Source organism: Stylophora pistillata, chromosome 1 (genome assembly GCF_964205215.1).
Source record: "Stylophora pistillata chromosome 1, jaStyPist1.2, whole genome shotgun sequence".
Taxonomy (NCBI): domain Eukaryota; kingdom Metazoa; phylum Cnidaria; class Anthozoa; order Scleractinia; family Pocilloporidae; genus Stylophora; species Stylophora pistillata.
In genome coordinates, this window is record NC_142519.1 from 14,987,704 (window position 1) to 15,005,116 (window position 17,413).

The 17,413-nt window shown below is 38.9% G+C and overlaps 2 protein-coding genes across 3 annotated transcripts; both read right to left on the reverse strand.

The window, feature by feature from the left end:
- Nucleotides 1-367: 367 nt before the first annotated feature.
- On the reverse strand, nt 368-2,881 carry LOC111319059 (uncharacterized). The gene has a single exon (XM_022921891.2). The coding sequence runs from the start codon at nt 2,799-2,801 to the stop codon at nt 1,059-1,061; it is 1,743 nt and encodes a 580-aa protein (XP_022777626.2). The 5' UTR covers nt 2,802-2,881; the 3' UTR covers nt 368-1,058.
- Nucleotides 2,882-5,234: 2,353 nt separating this feature from the next.
- Nucleotides 5,235-13,731, reverse strand: LOC111324362 (uncharacterized). 2 transcript variants are annotated; one of them, XM_022927908.2, is made up of 7 exons: nt 13,060-13,731; nt 10,336-10,986; nt 8,789-8,824; nt 8,227-8,362; nt 7,541-7,776; nt 6,694-6,927; nt 5,235-6,285 (listed from the first exon to the last, which is right to left on the reverse strand). In XM_022927908.2, the coding sequence occupies exons 1-7, from the start codon at nt 13,148-13,150 to the stop codon at nt 5,546-5,548; spliced, it is 2,124 nt and encodes a 707-aa protein (XP_022783643.2). In that variant the 5' UTR covers nt 13,151-13,731; the 3' UTR covers nt 5,235-5,545. The 2 variants fall into 2 exon arrangements, with proteins under 2 accessions (XP_022783643.2, XP_088595956.1); XM_088739830.1 differs by lacking the exon at nt 13,060-13,731 and adding an exon at nt 12,733-12,898 and having other exon boundaries at nt 5,398-6,285.
- Nucleotides 13,732-17,413: the final 3,682 nt, after the last annotated feature.

Here is a 17,413-nt window from a genome sequence, read left to right on the forward strand (position 1 = left end):
CTGGGGAGAGAAAGTAATTTGTACCAAGGGAGTGGGTGACGTTCAAAAATATGGATAGGGGCTGGGGTGGGGGACTTTTCTCACCCTTCCCTACCGTCCACCGTCACCATTCCCTCTGACTCCGAATCAAACATGGCGTCGGATAAACGATCACGAGCTTGTAACGTTAACTTGCCCTCGTGAGACGCCTGCACTGCAGGCTAAGACACTTATTATCCATAAAGTCGAGGCATATTCCATTCTTCCAGTTATACATTCAAAAAATATGTATTTAAGATAATTTTAGACAGTATTTTTCTTATGGTAGACCCGAAGCACTTCAACATGGTAAGTTTCGTACATCACAGCATTGGGAATTCAACTAATGATGGTTAAAGCCTCATATCACCATATAATCGTGTGTGAAAAAAACATGAAACACTAAGAAATCATAAACCAATGCAAACAGTGGTACATCACAACAAATCACTTTTATTTTGTGTTTGATTTTTGTGCCTGAACCGTGGCATAAACCGAGCAACCTGATATAACGGTCTCGGGGGTTCAAAAAATAATACAAACTTAAGATATCACAGAATTCTTCTATAAGGAAATAAAACAGATAAAATATTCGTAACAGACAACATTGGAAAGTACAATTCCTCCCAGTTTTAAACTCTTCTAGCAAGCAAAAACTATGTTTTTTTTTTAAATAGTTCAACGAGCAACACTGGTAGCAAAAATCAGTACTAACAAAAGTACATTGATGTGATGCTCTACGCTTTTCAGGTCGATGAGTATGGTCCTATGGAGAGGAAGTATGACAGACCTAAGATATTACGTGAACTGTAAGAAAATGTTGTGCCATGATAGAAAATATTGGCGCAACAACTTAATTTATCCTTCTAGATGTACCGATATTTGTATATCATGCGTGAAATGTCGCATGCGCAAAATAACTGGATAATCAGTCACTTGCTCAAATAAACAATATGAGCTATCCAAAAAAAAACCTATAGTAATACGCTCATAAGGGTAACTTGTTTGAGCAAGCTCAACTTTCTGAATTGTCTTTTCATTTATATAACCATCACGAGTGGCTTTTCAAAGTCATTATGCTGAAGGACAAAGCGTCCATCGTTGTTTACTGCAAACATTGATTCGAAATACATGGACATCTGAAAGTCAACAATTAGTGGAATCGTGCGCACGCATTCGAAATCTTTGTTGTACATTGAGACTCTTAAAACGGGATCTGGGCCTCTAGACAGGATGAAGAAATGTTCACTCGGCTGGTGAAACTTCATACCTAAGAGATTTGCCTTTTCCTTTAATTTTATTGGTTTTTTTTCATGGTTGGAGTAGCTCTCGATGCTAATTGAGTGAAGAATGGAATCCGTTTTGTCCAGAACGAAAAGACGTCCTTCGCAAGTTGTACAAGAGGTCGCTGAATTGCATAAAACATAGAGCTTTCTGAAAAGTTTTCCACTCTTTGCAAATACGTCCACCCTTAACTCTTGCTTTTTCCTATCCTCATGTCTAGAAAAATATCTTTCTCTCGACACCATGCTCCTATCCTCTGTCATCAAAATCAAAACTTTCCCGCTGCAGTCCACCATCATTGAAAGGATTACATATCCTTTTCCGTTGGTTTTGAAAAGGTGATCCGATTTTGCTTGGCCATCGAACACGTGTACGTGTACGTCATCGACTTTGCGGCGGTAACACATGATGTACATGTTGTCAGCTTGATCAACTGCTACACTGCTACTAAAGGCATCGCATTTTGGGAGAGAAAAGGAATAGAGGAAGTTTCCCCTTCTGTGAAACACTTTAACTGTGCTCCAGTCTCTGACTATAAACTGTCCTTTCGTATTTATAGCGATACTTTTAATCTCTTCTAACTGCTCTTCTTTTTCTCCTTCCTGACCAAATGACCAAGGCTGCACACAATACTGTTCCATGCCCATTTCACGGAGCCCTTCAGCTATTCTTGCGTCGCGCAGTGGATCGATTTTTTCTCCTTCAACCTCAATACATGGCCATATAAACAGCTGTTTGGATTTACCTCCATCTTCTACGAACTCCTGCGTTAGATCGTAAATGATGCGATTCAATTGACAAACCGAAGAAATAACTTCGTTCCGTCGATCCTGGCCAAACTTCGACTTGAATCCTTTCTTAAGCGTTACGCTGAAGTTCTCCTGAACTGCAGACATTGAGTGAAGCTCCTCAAGACAATATCTTAATGAGTCTATGGCGCTCGCTGGATTGTCCACTTGCTCAAAGACAGTCGCCATAATACGAATCGCCATGGCAAGAAGGCGATCAGAGGTGCTTAGGTTTGGGTTGGAAAAGGCTTCAATTGCTTTTTTACGAGCATCTTCGAATCTGCTTTTGGCTTCTTTGATGGCCTTCGTTGCTTCTTCGTTTAAATCGACGACTTGCAAGATTTTGATTTCTTTCGCCAAAGAAACAACGCTGTTTTCGTTAACTTTGATTTCCTTGGTTGCGCCGCCTACCTCAGTTGTAACTTTGTTCCTCTCAGAAGCTCCCCTGCCGTCCGTTTCTCTCAATTCTCTGTCCAGAACCTTGCCAAGATACACAACTCCATCGTTAAAAAAGCTTATACTGGCTGCCAGATCTTTCACTGATATTCCGTCCAACTTCGACTTGATGTCGTCCATGTCTTTAACGATCAACTGGCGTAGTTTAACATCTGCAACGTCGCCATCTTTTAGCTTTTCTGCCGCCAAGGAGCGACCTTTGCTAATTAGCACACCAATGGATGATTTCAACACAACTGTAACGAAGGAAGACATTGCAGTTTGATGACAGAAAACTGATAGCACGATCAGGCGTAAATAAATCACGGAAAAAGTAATAAGCCGCTCGTCACAGATTTGTGCGCTTTCTCCTTGTTGCTAACGGTTACAGCCAAAATACGTCACCGGCTTCGTTCCCATGGATGCCCCCATTATTATGCTTCGAACGCTTTGGCTGGTTGACTTCTTTCCGTTTGTTGCTTTCTCAGCCCGTAGGAAAGACGTGTCGTTCGGTGGAGTAAACCGATCAAGCTGCGCTTTCGCAATGCTGCTCCTTGAACTGGGTAACCCGAAAACACTGACCCCCAGTCCATGGACCCCCTACGGACCTGGTCCACGGACCCCTGTACGGACTAGTCCACGGACCCTCTACGGACCCCTCTTCACGGACCCCCCATGAAAAGACAATAATAACGATGACAACTTATAGAGATTTGAGTTACCGTTGTTTTTTTGTTCGCATTGGCGAAATTTTGAATGTTAACATTCTAAATATTACCGTGGCAATGAAAGGAAAAAAGCAGACTAAAAAGTAAACTGAAAAAAAAGAAAAAAGAAAGGAAAAGACAAAACACATAACTGTCAAATATCGTGATCTCTAATCAGTCTTTGTCTCTTCCAATCGATCTCTAATCAGTCTTCTTTTGGAGCACTCTTTTGCGAAGCCTGGGTCAAGTCAATGAACACACAGGGGTTCGAGCCAAACAAAATGGCGGAGGCAATCAGTGGCCGCGAATGCAGAAGGATCAGTATATACACAAGTTAGCCACGGTTATTTGTCTTTTCCTTTCTTTCTTTCTTTCTTTTTTTTTTTTTTTTTTTTTTTTTTCACTTTTTAGTGGGCTTTTTCCTTTCATTGCCACGGTAGTACTTGGAATATCATGAACATTTAAAATTTCGACACCGCGAACAAAAACAACAATGGTAAGTCAAATCTCTATAAGTTGTCATTGTCATTATTCTCTTTTCAAGGGGGTTCCGTAAAGGGGGATCCGTGGTCCCGGCCCGTAGGGGGTTCATGGACTGGGGGTCAGTGTTTTCGGGTTACCCCCTGGAACTGATGGTGCAAACCAACACCAAGTCAGGAAGGGAAAGCTCGAGGGGTATTACAACCCGGAATCATGCAGTATCAATTTTGTCAAACACCTTTGAAATGATTAATTGAAATTAACTTGATAAAAATGCGTGACGGTGAAATGAAGCTTGGAATTTTAACGTGTTTCAACCAGCTTTAATGAGGGACGGTTTAGTAGTTCTATTTACATGACATACCGGCCGACTAAGAGGAGGTCGGTTTTCACAAATGACCCTGGCGTCCAAGCAAAGCGTATTTATGTCAGGATTCCATCATCTCGGCTTCCATAGTGGAAGTTTACCAATATAACCCTCAATTTATGTAGTTAGGATTTTTTGGTAAAAATCCCTCTATATTCATGATTTCAGTGGTTTTCCATAGCTTTCTCTTGATTACGGTTTTGTATTTCGAATGTTCTAACGTGTCGCTGCTGTCTTCTGTATAGGAGAATCTTGACCTCGGTCGCTGGTACAGACCTCACTGCGTTCGGTCTATACTGGCGACCTCCGTCAAGATTCGCTCATACAGACTTCCCGCTCGGTTAATAAGAACTAAGTATAACAACTGGTACACGACAGTTTCTCGGAAGTAAATTTGTATCAAAGCCACCTGCGAACACGGACATTTCAATCTGACTAAAGTTTCCCGTCCAGACAAGAATGGATAGAATGTTTTTCATCCAAAACAAACTACGCCTTATAATTTTGATACCCAACAAAGGAGGCTTATTCGGGTATGCCTACAACCGTAATGTCGTTATCACTACGGTTAGGAACTGTTCAATGCAATATTTATTTTAATCTGAATGAATTACTGAGGGTTTCCGTTTAAGATATTGTAAGCGTTTCAGCCTGAAAGAATTGCCTACTGTGTAAGCCTTTCAGTTAAGTTATGAGGAAAAAGTAGAGCGTTACTGTGACTTAGATATACAACTGTTCAAAAATAGTACACTGGACTTATAACTATTTCCTTTATTCCATGTTTGACACAACTCTCTTTTAATTATATTAATCCGGGGTAAAGGTATGCTTTAATTTACCTTCCTTTCAACAAAAAGTTCAACTTAAAAATATACGCCAGAAATAAATGGATTTCTATACGAAACAACTATAAAACCCGTTGCTTGTCGAGCCTGGCATGACAATATTACTTAAAACGGAAGGTTTTGGAGGGGCATACTGAGGGAGGAAAGACAAAAGAACTGTTTTGACCATTAATAGAGCAATTCAAAATACCATTTCTTTCAAGTAACCCGCCTAAAATGTACACAGGCCGAACGTAGAAAAAGTTATCGTCCTCTACACGTCGACTCACGAGATTCCCTCCCCTTCCTTTTAAATACACTACGCTGTAACTCTAAAACAGACCCCCTTCCTAGCAGGGTATCCCTATGTGGACAATTTAAGGGAGTCATGTGTCCTCCCTAACCATACTGTCGAGGTCAAGTCAGACAACAAATTCTGTGACTATCTGAACCGCAAGGTTATAAATATAGTCCCTCAAAACAGGCAACACTAAGGGATTTTTTAAGATTGGATCGTTTAGCTCTGTAAGAAAATCTAAAACGTATATGTTAATAGTATAATGCCCCTCACATGGGCCTTGAAATCCGAGGGCCTCCACTTGTAAAGCCATCCTTTGTGAGGCATCGCGCGATACTTAAACCTCATACATCTGATTCAATAGATCTTAAGATACCTCCATATCTGTTCCCGCGTGGAGTTTTAGAAGATATCCATGGATTAATATAACCATTACCATCAACACTTGATAATGATGTATTTGGAGTTCTGTTCGGTTCAGTTCTTTCCTGGAGCGGTCCTGAATTGTTCACAACACCAGAAAAGGGTAGCGAACCACTTTGAGCATTTACTGTTCCACTGACGCGAGAATGCACTGAGTTATTGTCACTTAAGGAAGGGTTTGATCCACGTCGCAGAGTGAACCTTCTTTGTTCCAACGTCTCTCTAACTTGATCCAAAACAGAATCAACGTCCATGCTGAGAGCAGTGTAATCTCCCCTTGTAGGTTGCCCCGTAATACCCGGGTATGGCGGCAGCTCGTCATCGTCATCATCATCATCGTGTTCATCGGAAGACAGATGATCTGCTTGACGGGACTGCTGCGGAGTTAATTCAGCCCGGGCCAAAGGGGAAATACCCCGCTGTATAGAAACACTCAGGGTACTTTGTAGTGAACTCGATGGTCTCGGCCGTGGGTTAAAAAGTGGCATTCCCACGGGTGTTCCAATTTTCGGAATAACCATTGGTGATCTATGTCTGTCGAGAGAGCGGCGTGGTGTCGTAGGGGTTGAGACAGGAGACCCCCTTCTTGGGGTCGCTGCCGGAGTATTGGCTAATGATCCTTGACATGGTGTCGGTGGGTACAGCTCTGGGTAGCGCATAACTAAAGAGAATAAACTCGAATTAGGACCTCTTTATTTGATTAGGATAACGGGCCTCCTAGCCCTGTTTCCATCGGGCGAAATTTAAGAAGCAGAGCATTGTAGCCTGAAAGGCTGCTTTCATCTAAAGAAATGCTTCATTTCGGCTCGTCTCGTGGAGAGTAAAACTGAAACAGAACCTTCCAAGCCTAAGGGGTGAAAATGGGGAGCAGAAAAAATCTAATAAAGACATTAAACCCTGCCCTGGGTCAATGGCTGCACGCATGAAATCAGATACAATTGGAATTTTGTGTATTGATTGCCTACCATCTTGTTGCTGAGAGATGCAAAGTTTACTATAAGTTTTCTTTTTAAAGTTTTCTTTAGTTCATAAATGTTAGCCTTAGAAAGGACAATGGCCAAATTCTTACCATCGTCATAAGTGGGTGGAGCATTTTGTTGAAAGATGTCATTATCAGAATAAGAGATCTGTCTACCACCACTCTGTGTCAGGCTGCCATGGCGACGCTCCTGTAATCTCCTCCTGGTGTGGCTAAATGTAATGATTGATAGGATTGCAAAGATTGCAGCACATGCCACGCCTATCACAATTCCAGTGTAGTGACGACTAAAGTCAATCATTTCCTCATCTTCTTCCTTTAAAACTACAAAACAATAGAAAGTTAGTTTGACGATAACCATATCACATTGCATCAATAAAAGGCACAAAATGGTCAAACGAACAGTGCATTTTCAAGTTTTGAAGAAAGAACACCCTTTTCAATGGACTAAGTTGAAATCCTTCGTGTACTTAAAGTTCTGAGTCTCTATCATTTCAAAGTCACGTCTAACCTCCTAATGTTACCTCAGGGCCTGTTTACGTTTTGAAAAATTGCGATTTATTTCTGGAGGAAATAAAATTTAGGAGACATCTCAGATGACATCTTTCTGTATGCCAATTGCTGGAGACATAAAACCTTTTTTTGTCTAACACAGAAAAATAGCACAACGTCATTGAAGAAACCCACATATGACACCAAATTCATTGATTGTGTTGATGTCTGTACATACATTTTGTTTTGGGTGTTTTGTGACTCCTGCCATTTTGTTTTGAATTGATTATAAATTTTGAAGAAGTAAAAATGATGGGCTGGTTTTCATATACTAAATTCTGTTCCAGGTTTATATCTGCCTCTGGCTCTTACTCATCATACTAGTAATAATCATATTTTAAGTCAAAATTGAACTAGGTGGATGACTTTAAAATGATTTGGTTACCTTCATCAACTGGAGTTGCTTTGTATGTTGCCATAAAGCCTGAAGCTGAGCCATTCTTGCTGGATTCAAACTCCACCCTCATACCATTTCCAGTAGAAACAATTTCCTCATTCCAGTCTTCTGCCCCTCCACAAAGTGCTTTTAGTTTGTCACACCAGCTGTTGATGCCATCACGGACAATAACATAATCTGGGCAATTTGGCCACTTGGTGTAAGACACTTCCAAAGAAAATTTCCTAATGGTCAAGTACAATCAATAAGATTATTTAATTGGTTGGTTGTAGTAGGGAGGCTATGTGACTAAAAAAATAAGAGCAATAGATTTGAAATCAGGTGCTTCCAAGTTGAAATACTCATTTAAGCTTCTGAACTACATTTGTATCCCACTCCTCCCACATTGAACTTCTCCACTACACTCTGCCACACGAAATTTCAAACCATAGCACCAAGAAAATGGTGCTAAACCAAGCAGTGCTGCCTTAAAGATGTTTCCCATTCTTCTCATTACAACTTCCCTATTTGATAATGTAGGGAGAAATAATTATTAATAATATTGGACATTATTGGAAGTGAGGTTGGTATGTTACGTTCATTAAATAGCACTGGGACCAAACTTACTTATTTAGAATTTGCTGGCTCTCGCTGCCAAAAATACATGTGGCTTATGACTCATGTACTTTACCAACCTTAACTGCAAGCTTATCACATATCCACTGGGAACTTCTATTTCCCACACACATTTTGCATTGTACGGATAACCTTTGGGGTAGCCAGGAGAGTAGAATGTCTCAGACTGTGTAGTCATGGGAACACCACATCCAGCTGCCAATCAAAGTACAAAATGCCAACAAAAGTTAATCAAAGATTGCTTCCAAATATAAAACAAAAAAAATTTTATATTAATTTTACAATTATTTGTAAAATGAATATTTTAGTGTATAACCTGCCAGACTCTCACATCTGAAGCCCAAATAACTTTTAAAATTAATTAACCAAATCAAATGCTGAACCAAACTGCATGGGGGTTTTTTATCTGTATCTAACTGACTCGCAGCCTGGAGTTGATTTTGTTCACACTAATAACACAGTGTTGGATGAAGGGACTGACTAAAGAATGGTTTACAATTTCTTTCTATGTACTAATGGTACTTTTCTTCTAGTAATGACTTAGTTTAATTGACACAATTTATTTCATAATAAATGGGAATCCAGTTAAGTAATAATTATAATAAAAAATGAAAAACCTACCTGGTGCTGCAATTGTCTTACAGTTTACTGGAATTGCTGAGAAAACAATATAATGAATGTTACTTCACTTTTAAAGATATCCCAGTAATTGTTATTGTTATCACATATTTAAATTGTACAAGAGGCAATTTTACAGTTATGTATGTGCATGGTTACCAAGCCTTTGATTGGGAGTGAGGCTGTAGGTGAACTTGTTGTAATAGAGACCAGTATCTCGTTAACATGATAACAAAGTAAATTACATTTGAAAAGCAGCAATGCCTGTGTCATAACAAGGTCATGCTTAGCCTCAATCCTGTTCAAGGCTTGGCAACCAAGCATGCAACTGAAAAATGAGTATAGACCACACATGTGAAGTTCAATTTAACCACAGCCCTATATAGAGCACAAAGTCAACAATTAGTTTACCTTTATACACCCAAAAATTCTGAAGTATGAATTGCATTAAATATTGGAGGTCCTTATGAAATTCAACCAGCCAGACACAGAGTTTTCTCAGACTTTACCAATTGGTTTTCATTAAAGCAGTCTTGCAATTGTAGACAACTAAATTTAAAGTGCTTTGTCTTAATGCAAAAATTCTCTAACCCTTCCATTTTCACAATCAAAATACCTATTCTAAACACAGAGCTCCATACATTTCTTACAATTTAAGGTTTAAAATTCTGATGCCAATAAGTCAAACAACATTACCAAATTTCTTTCTTCTATTACCTATTTACTAAGAATGTATTAATATAAGTAGTAACAAGAGGAAATATTTATTTTTTGTCAATCCTCCATGCACTGGGAAATGGTTTGATTCATGTAAAAGCTAAAATGATTGCTCAGTTCCAAAAAGGAGAAAAAAAAAAGCATTTGGTCACCTTCAAATGCCCCATAAGAATATAACAATTTTACCTAGCTTGCTAATGCAATCTTCTGCCAGTATGAACAAAAGCTACCATAAGGTGAAGTGTGTGCACTTATCATGCATGAGATTATAAAGAAATAGACCCCATATTGCCATGTGCCTGTTCAGTAATAAATCACAGATGACGCCAAAATGTGGAAAGAACAAAAAAGTAGCCCAAGAGATGCAGCACAGTGTATCACTTATGTTCTTAACACATTTTGAGGTCTTCTGTAATCTAGCTAACTACTGAACAGACCCGCACCAACATTCAACCTATTTGTTTTCTACTACAAAAAAAGAAAAATGTTGTTTATGGTGATGTCACCTATACATGTTTCCTCAAAGAGATTGTAAGTAGAAACCAATGAAAATGCCTGACTGAATAATTCAACTCATCATACACTGTGACACAGGGGTTTCATTACGGGCCAGGCACCAGACAATTGACTGGCTCAGTGAGGACGCATTTGCCCGCCTCAGGTTTGACCATCTAGAGGAAAGTTTATCCTAGAATGAAGTTCAGTTAAAAAAGTTTTGCTTGCCTGTGCAAAAACCCATCGCCCTGACCTGCTGAAAACATAAATGACACCCCTGCATACAGAATGTAATAATGAGAAAATTATCCTCTAAATGGATGAGAATAAAAACCTACCAAGACTGTGCACATCACATCTGTTTTTTACATCAGCAACTTCAACCCCAGTTAGTGCTCTATCATAGATCTGTAAACATGATATTTGTCCTTGGAAACTGTCCCCCTTTCCTTGCCCACCTCCAACACGAATATCATTGTCTGTGCTTAATTCAAACTTGCCTAGATATTTTTTCTGGACATCTTTACCATTTATCCACAAGATTGCCATTCCGGTGTTATGGTCATAAGAAACTCCAATGTATTGCCACTTATTTTGAAGATTAATTGAATGATTACCATTGTTAACTGAGGAAAAAGACTTTCTAGTCCGATCTGCAAACTTTGCAGATACTGAGGTGGTCCTTGAAGTGTAAAGTCCAACATCACCTTCCCCATTCAAATATTGAATGACAGAACCAGCATGACCTGTTTGATGTATCCAAACTAAAATTGTTATTGATGTTTTAACATCCAAATGAGGACTTTGTGGAATAGTAACGTGGCTTGTTCCAATTCCTGCAAACTCATATGCAGTTTCTGCCTGTTCAAATGGACCTGTTGCAAGGTGAACATTCTGAACTTTTCCCCTCAGGTTACCATAGCAACTTGCATCAGCAGTTTCATAGTCTTTATTAAAAGGATATAACCCAACAGGATATGGAAGCAAATCTGAATTGAATATATAAAAAAAAAAGACTTAGGAATTACTAAAAGCATAAATAGAATTCTTGATACTGAAATGAAACTGATGTTGCCATTTAATCATAGGTTGGCAGTAACAATGTTGGATGTGAGGTGTACGGTAACAGTGATCTTTCAAATAAGGGGACACTCTCAATAGTGAGAATATTGCTTCAGGGTTCTCATGAAAAACTGTAGTAGCAGAAGAATATGTACAGAAAAAAATAGAATAAAGAAAACAGAAATTTGGCTATCAAAATTTTGCTGTGGAATTCTGTGTAGCAACTGGAGAATTCTCTACCATTTTCTACCTAATGAACATTATGTGGCTTTGAAAAAGTCCCTATGTTTCAACATATTTATGCAAATCACTTTTCAGTGTACAAGCTGTAATGCAGCATTTTTTCAGTTGCCAATTGGTAGGTAGAGAAAAATTGTGGAGACTAAATTTGCAGTGTAAGTCACTAATTTAACACTTTGTTTTCAGGGATCATGCAGCAAGCTTCAACTACATCTAGTACTAAAATGTGTTTCAGGTCTAAATTCAAAGTAAGATAAGAATTGGCACGTCCAACATTAAGCCACAGGTCTCCACATGAACCTTAAGAAGCAAATTGTTTCTGACCATTAAGAAATTATTTGTGAAGACAATCTAATGATTTTAGATTGAAAAAAAGGCCACTTGATTTGAAGAGATCTGAGCTTGGAGCACTGAACTTCATTTTATTTTTATTCAAAACTAAGATTAAATTCTTCAACCTATAAATGTCATATTATCTTAATTATCTCTTCAGCTTCGCTTGAGAGCCAACGAAACTAAGTCATTTGTTCATGCTCTTATTTAGCTTATTACCAGTATTTTCATTTTCTCAGTGTAATTTCCATCCATGTTTTACCTGTGAACATTTACGCTATTCGGTTATTTCATTTTAAATTTTGATACACTTGGTAATTATGTCGTCAAAATTTGTTCATGTAAATATCTTATTAGTGATTATTCAAATATCAGTTTAGATTACAAACAAACATCATCTTTCCTACAGTCAATATTCATGTAGTTGATTAAAGTTTTAAGTTACCAGAAGGGACGATTTAACATTAAAAAAAAAACACAAGCTCCATGGAAAAAAGGAAGTGGACAAATGATAAATTTTATATGGTCACCGGAACAAAAGTCAACTCGTGTTGAAAGTCCTCACCATTCACTCCGAGAGTCACATTACATTTTTTGAAACCTGCTGGTGGCATTTGACCTCGTGAACAATGGTAAGCCGGCAATATCAACAAAACATTTGTCAAATTATGCAAGATTAAAAAATTGCCCAACAAATCCAATTGTAAATTGTTAATAATGATCGCGTATCTTGAGAATTTTTTTCACGTCCTCCTGGCCACAACGCCCTTACTATTTTGTAGAAACATCCGTACAAAATACACTAATGAATCAACAAACGAGCGATTGTTCTCTTTTTGAAGGGTTTTGTCTGACTATTCCCAAAATATTCCCAAAGGGCAATATCCGAAACAAAACACTTGCAATGCAAAAACTGTCGGCAAACAAGATAAAAAATAACATCACTTATTTGTTGAGTTCAAATATACAAGGCTGCTAGTGAAGTTTACAGGACAATTTATATTTCATCGAGAAATAACTGGTATTTCTATAAGGCGTACAGTTTATGTTTCGAAAACTAAAGGCGATCGATTCGTTTCAAGTACGATAATACAGCTGACCTTGTCTCGTGATCCAGACCGTCTCGAACGCACAGTATGTAGCCGAGTCAAAAATATGAAAACGTTCAAAACATGAGCCAAAACAACGAATCGGCAATTTGTCAACATTAGAACACAACAATAAATCAAGAGGACATAAGAAATCATTCATGCGATCTTAACGGGGTGATTTTTCATACATCACTTGGCCTCGAAACTCAGACTATTCTTTGCATGCTTTAATGCAATTAAATAAATAAAAAAAAAATAACCGTAAACATCACAACAGGAGAAAGCGATTGCTAAGGGCAGACAATGCATGCAGACGAAAAGCGAGAAACCACTTACCCTCACAAAATCCGACGAATGGAAACACAGCAAGCGTAAACAAAGCCACACAATAACAACAAGGGTATATGCTGACGAATTGCACAGCCATTTTCAACGTAGAAATCGTCGAATCTTCAAAAGTGCAATCGAAGATTTCCCATGCTCTTTAGTTTGAGATAGTCGTTCGTGCCTCTAAAACGAGTGGCGACGTCCAACAGCTTAAAATTTCACAGCTATTGTTGGGGCGTAATCAAGTGTACCGTATCGCATTTCAATGTCTATGTGGTAACGTCGTTTAAATGTGGTTGTGAAACATACTGGTTAGCTTCCGAGAAAGCTGAACCTTGAGCGTGTGGTATCCGATCCAAACTCTTCCCACACAAAGCAACATTCGACGAAAATCAAATTCATGCACTCTAGTATCGAAAAAAGAGGATTAAATATCTCGATTAAACTCCATAGTATGCTTTACGATGGTCCACAGATTCAATGAAATTCACTGACTCCTTTCCCGCGTTGGAGGAAACAATAGACATCATTTAGCGTATCAACAATACTGGACACAGACGTCAATCAAATCGATTGGCACATAAAAATCGCATCACGTAAAATCGTGGGGTTTTAAACAAATGCGTATTTTGGTCGACGAACCGTTGAGACTTTAAACCCAAAGTACTCTTTTTATTTACTTTAAACGTGAATGAAGTCAGCTGCGTGTGAAATAAAAACATGCTACCGTGGGGGAGAGGGTGGGGAAACTGCCGCCAAAAAAGGGAGAAAAAGGGAGGGGAGGGTATAAACTTTTGTCATCAAACAGCTGATAAGCCCAAGGGACTGACAACGAAGAAAAAGAAGGAGGAGAAGAATGCTCAAAATTAAAAAGTAATGTTACGAGCTTAAAAAGCTGCTCTTTCTTCTAGAAACTATGTTTCTGGAAATGATCTTGCAGGATACGGAACCGCTTAACCAACATGGGGGTGATGGACCTTGTGGTTTTGGGGCAGCATAAGATCACGTTTTTTTTTCTAGCTTCGCTTTTCGCGATTATATCTATCCTTTTCTGCTAATACTCGCACTGACTGAATCTGTACTGTAAATGAAGTATAGCGATGCCAGGAGTAATTTGCTTTTCACTTTTAGTTGGATAAAACAGGAGCTAAACACCCATAAATAGAAGGCATTTCACTATGGGAAAGGCCGTTTCAAAAATTTGCTATCAGCATTACATTGCAACTCGGACTAGAAGGAAAATGTATTAACGAGTTAAGGGGGCGGAACTATAAAAAAAAAAAAGAAAAACTCAGATCCTTGATCTTAACAAGCCCTTACGTGACCCAGAGGTTGAAAATCAAGACGTTTTGTCAACACGCAATCCCTAGAATGAAACCACGTGTAGAAAACATACACTCTATACTCTACCCAGGAGACCATTTGCAAACTGATCAATTTACTATTTCTCGCACGAGCTGTAAGGAAAATTTCAGAACACTGTAAAGAGAATTGCTTCTCTTTTTGACAAACTGAAAAAATGCGGATTGTATTACAAAACACCGTTCACGAGTAAAAGTTAAGGGTTTAAGAGGCCAGTGATGTTACATCGCTATTGATTGCAGGCTAATTTCCTAGTTGTTCCTCATTATGTAGCAAAATCATCGTTTTAAAACACATTGATATGCTATGACTGCCAGCCAAAAGTGGAATTTGGGTAGAATCCAGGGTTCTCAGTGCTTGATAAGGTAATTTGGCGGGGTCGTGTTTGTGATAAAATTATTTACATTTGAATTTCTTGTCTGCCGGAACAATTTTGTACGATCGATGAAAGCCAGGGTCAAACTACAGATAGGTAAAAAGCCAGGTTCAAACTACAGATAGGTAAGACTGACCACTTCCGTAGTGCCGGTTTCAATTTGCACAACCCACTCAGCTTGTGGATGAAGCAGAAACGAGGAAAGCAGTTACACGTACATTGTTGTTTCTCAATGTTTGATTTGAGTGAAATCATCATCATCATCATCATCATCAGGGCTAAATTCACTCCCGGCGGAGGAACCCTTCCCTGGAATGATCCCACAGGTATCTGACTTTAGCCAATCACGACCATGCAGGTCCCAGCTGTCTGGTGAGATCATCCCTCCATCGTGTTTTTGGACGACCCTGTTTTCTGGTCCAGTCCCTACGGGTCCACTCCGTTGCTCTAATTGTCCATCTATTATCTGACAGCCGTGCTATGTGACCTGTCCATCTGTGCTTTGCCATCCTGATAGCACTGACGATGTCGCTTACACCAGTTTCTTTTCGAATCCAGGTGTTTCGCTTTCGGTCTCGTTCAGCATTATACGTTCCATAAAAAAATAAGATCATAAAAAGAGGTGCAGATCGCTTAATCTATTGCCAGATTAGAGAGAAACTCGAGAGTTTCAGTTTTTCTTCCGTTCCTAAACATGAATAAAGACTAGATTTTATGGAAAAATGGCATGTGAGCTAGTTTCCTCATAGCGGATCCTAACTATAGGAACTCATCTCCCAATTAAGAATAAACAATCAGGAAAACTTCCTTAAAACGTCAAGCCAGAAGGTTTCTAAGCTAATTCATTTAATACGCTTTCAAAACGATTAGACTCGATTTAAACACGCCAAATAAAAAGATCATTTCCCTGAGCCTTTCAACTTCTTTAACTTATTTAAAATACATATCAAAACTGAAAAAGTGATAAAATAACAATAAATATTTGCTAGTTAGCCTCCTGTAGGAGATTCACGTGCTTGAACGAAGTCTATAAGTACCAAAAGGGCACACAATTATTCCGGACAGTAAAAAAAAAAAAAAAAAAGAAAATCTTCTCGTCTATGATCATGTCTCTGCTAAATCCCTTTTACTTGTTCTTCAGAATCCTATTATTAGCTGCGGGCTGCTCAAAGCCTTGAAAGATTCTTTGTAGAGTGTTTTTCTCTTCTATGGAAGTCGATTTAGGCTTCCAGTGACATGTTGTTCAATCCGTCACGTACTATGTTCTATTTATTGATATTAGATTTCCGGTACTCCGTTTAAAGCAGTGCTGCATCAGCACTTCCCGGATCACTCAAGCTTCCTGGGAAACGAGACGTTTTTTTAACGTCACGATATAATAGTCACTCGATAAACGATTTCTAGTGAGACTCATTTATTCGAGACTGGTTCTCACGTCTGACTTGTTCAGTTATTAATTAGCCTAAGTATACTATCTTTCTATCACAAATGCCGCAATCTTATTGGATACGCTACTCGTTATCTATAGTGAACCAATTGTTTCTGTGCTGCCGTGAGCCTGTAAAATGAGAGATCACCGATGACGTCAAAATGTGGTAAGAACGAAAAAGTGGCACAAGCGCACACGTACACGAGGTGCAGCCGGGTGTGCCACTGATCGGTTCCTACCACATTTTTTTCACGCTTTCTATGATCGGTTACTGAGTAAACTCACGGCAACATGAAATCTGTTTGTTTATCTATCTATAAAGAAGCATAATGTGGCCTATGGTGACGTCATCTGTGCGTCAGTCGTTTCCGCTTGTCCTGTGAATCATTAGCAAGAACGACAACCTCGTTCCCATGCCCTTTTTCCATTTCCCGCCCCTCCCCCAAGTGAGGGAAAACGCGATGGGAATAAGGTTGTAAAAACCAATCAAAATTTCTGTATAAATCAGCTTATTTTATAATCCGCGATAGATGGTGAGTAGCCCAGCAGTATGTTGTAATACCAAAATATAATAAAGCATGAGTCTGTCTTGTGGTGGTTAAGGTTTGAGTTGGCCGTTTGCTTGACTAGTATAGCTTAAAAGAATACATTAATTTCCGAAAAAATGGAAAGGATACCAGATGGCTTGGTTTAATTCGCACGTCTTGTTTTCCATTTCCTTTACTTCTTTATTTGCCCCGTCGATCTTTACCGCATTATCTTAATGAAATAATCCTAAGGTCCCCGTTTCCGAAACCTCTCCAAGTCTCACTGGCGCCATCCTAAGCCGTAAGATTCTGGATTTTTCTCTTCTCAAAGGAGGAATTCTGTTTTTGGGATGTGCTAAAGAACCCAAACAAGTTTCTGAGGTTTTTTGTTAGTCCTAAACCAACCAGACATTACTAGAATGTTCTGACATTCAGGAAACAGATTTTTTGTGTTCGTTATTGATCCTTAAGGTACTTGATGCGTCGTGGTTCATAATTTTAGTCAGTACTAGGCTTTCAAATAATGAATGGCTTGTGACGGTCGCACAGAATGAAAAAGGAGGAAGGTTTTGTTAATCGTTCAGCATTTGCAATTGTAGAAATTCGTTAGTTGGAAGTAGCTACGGAAGTCCGGCGGCTCGAACCCTTTTAAATAGGTTTTTGAATTAA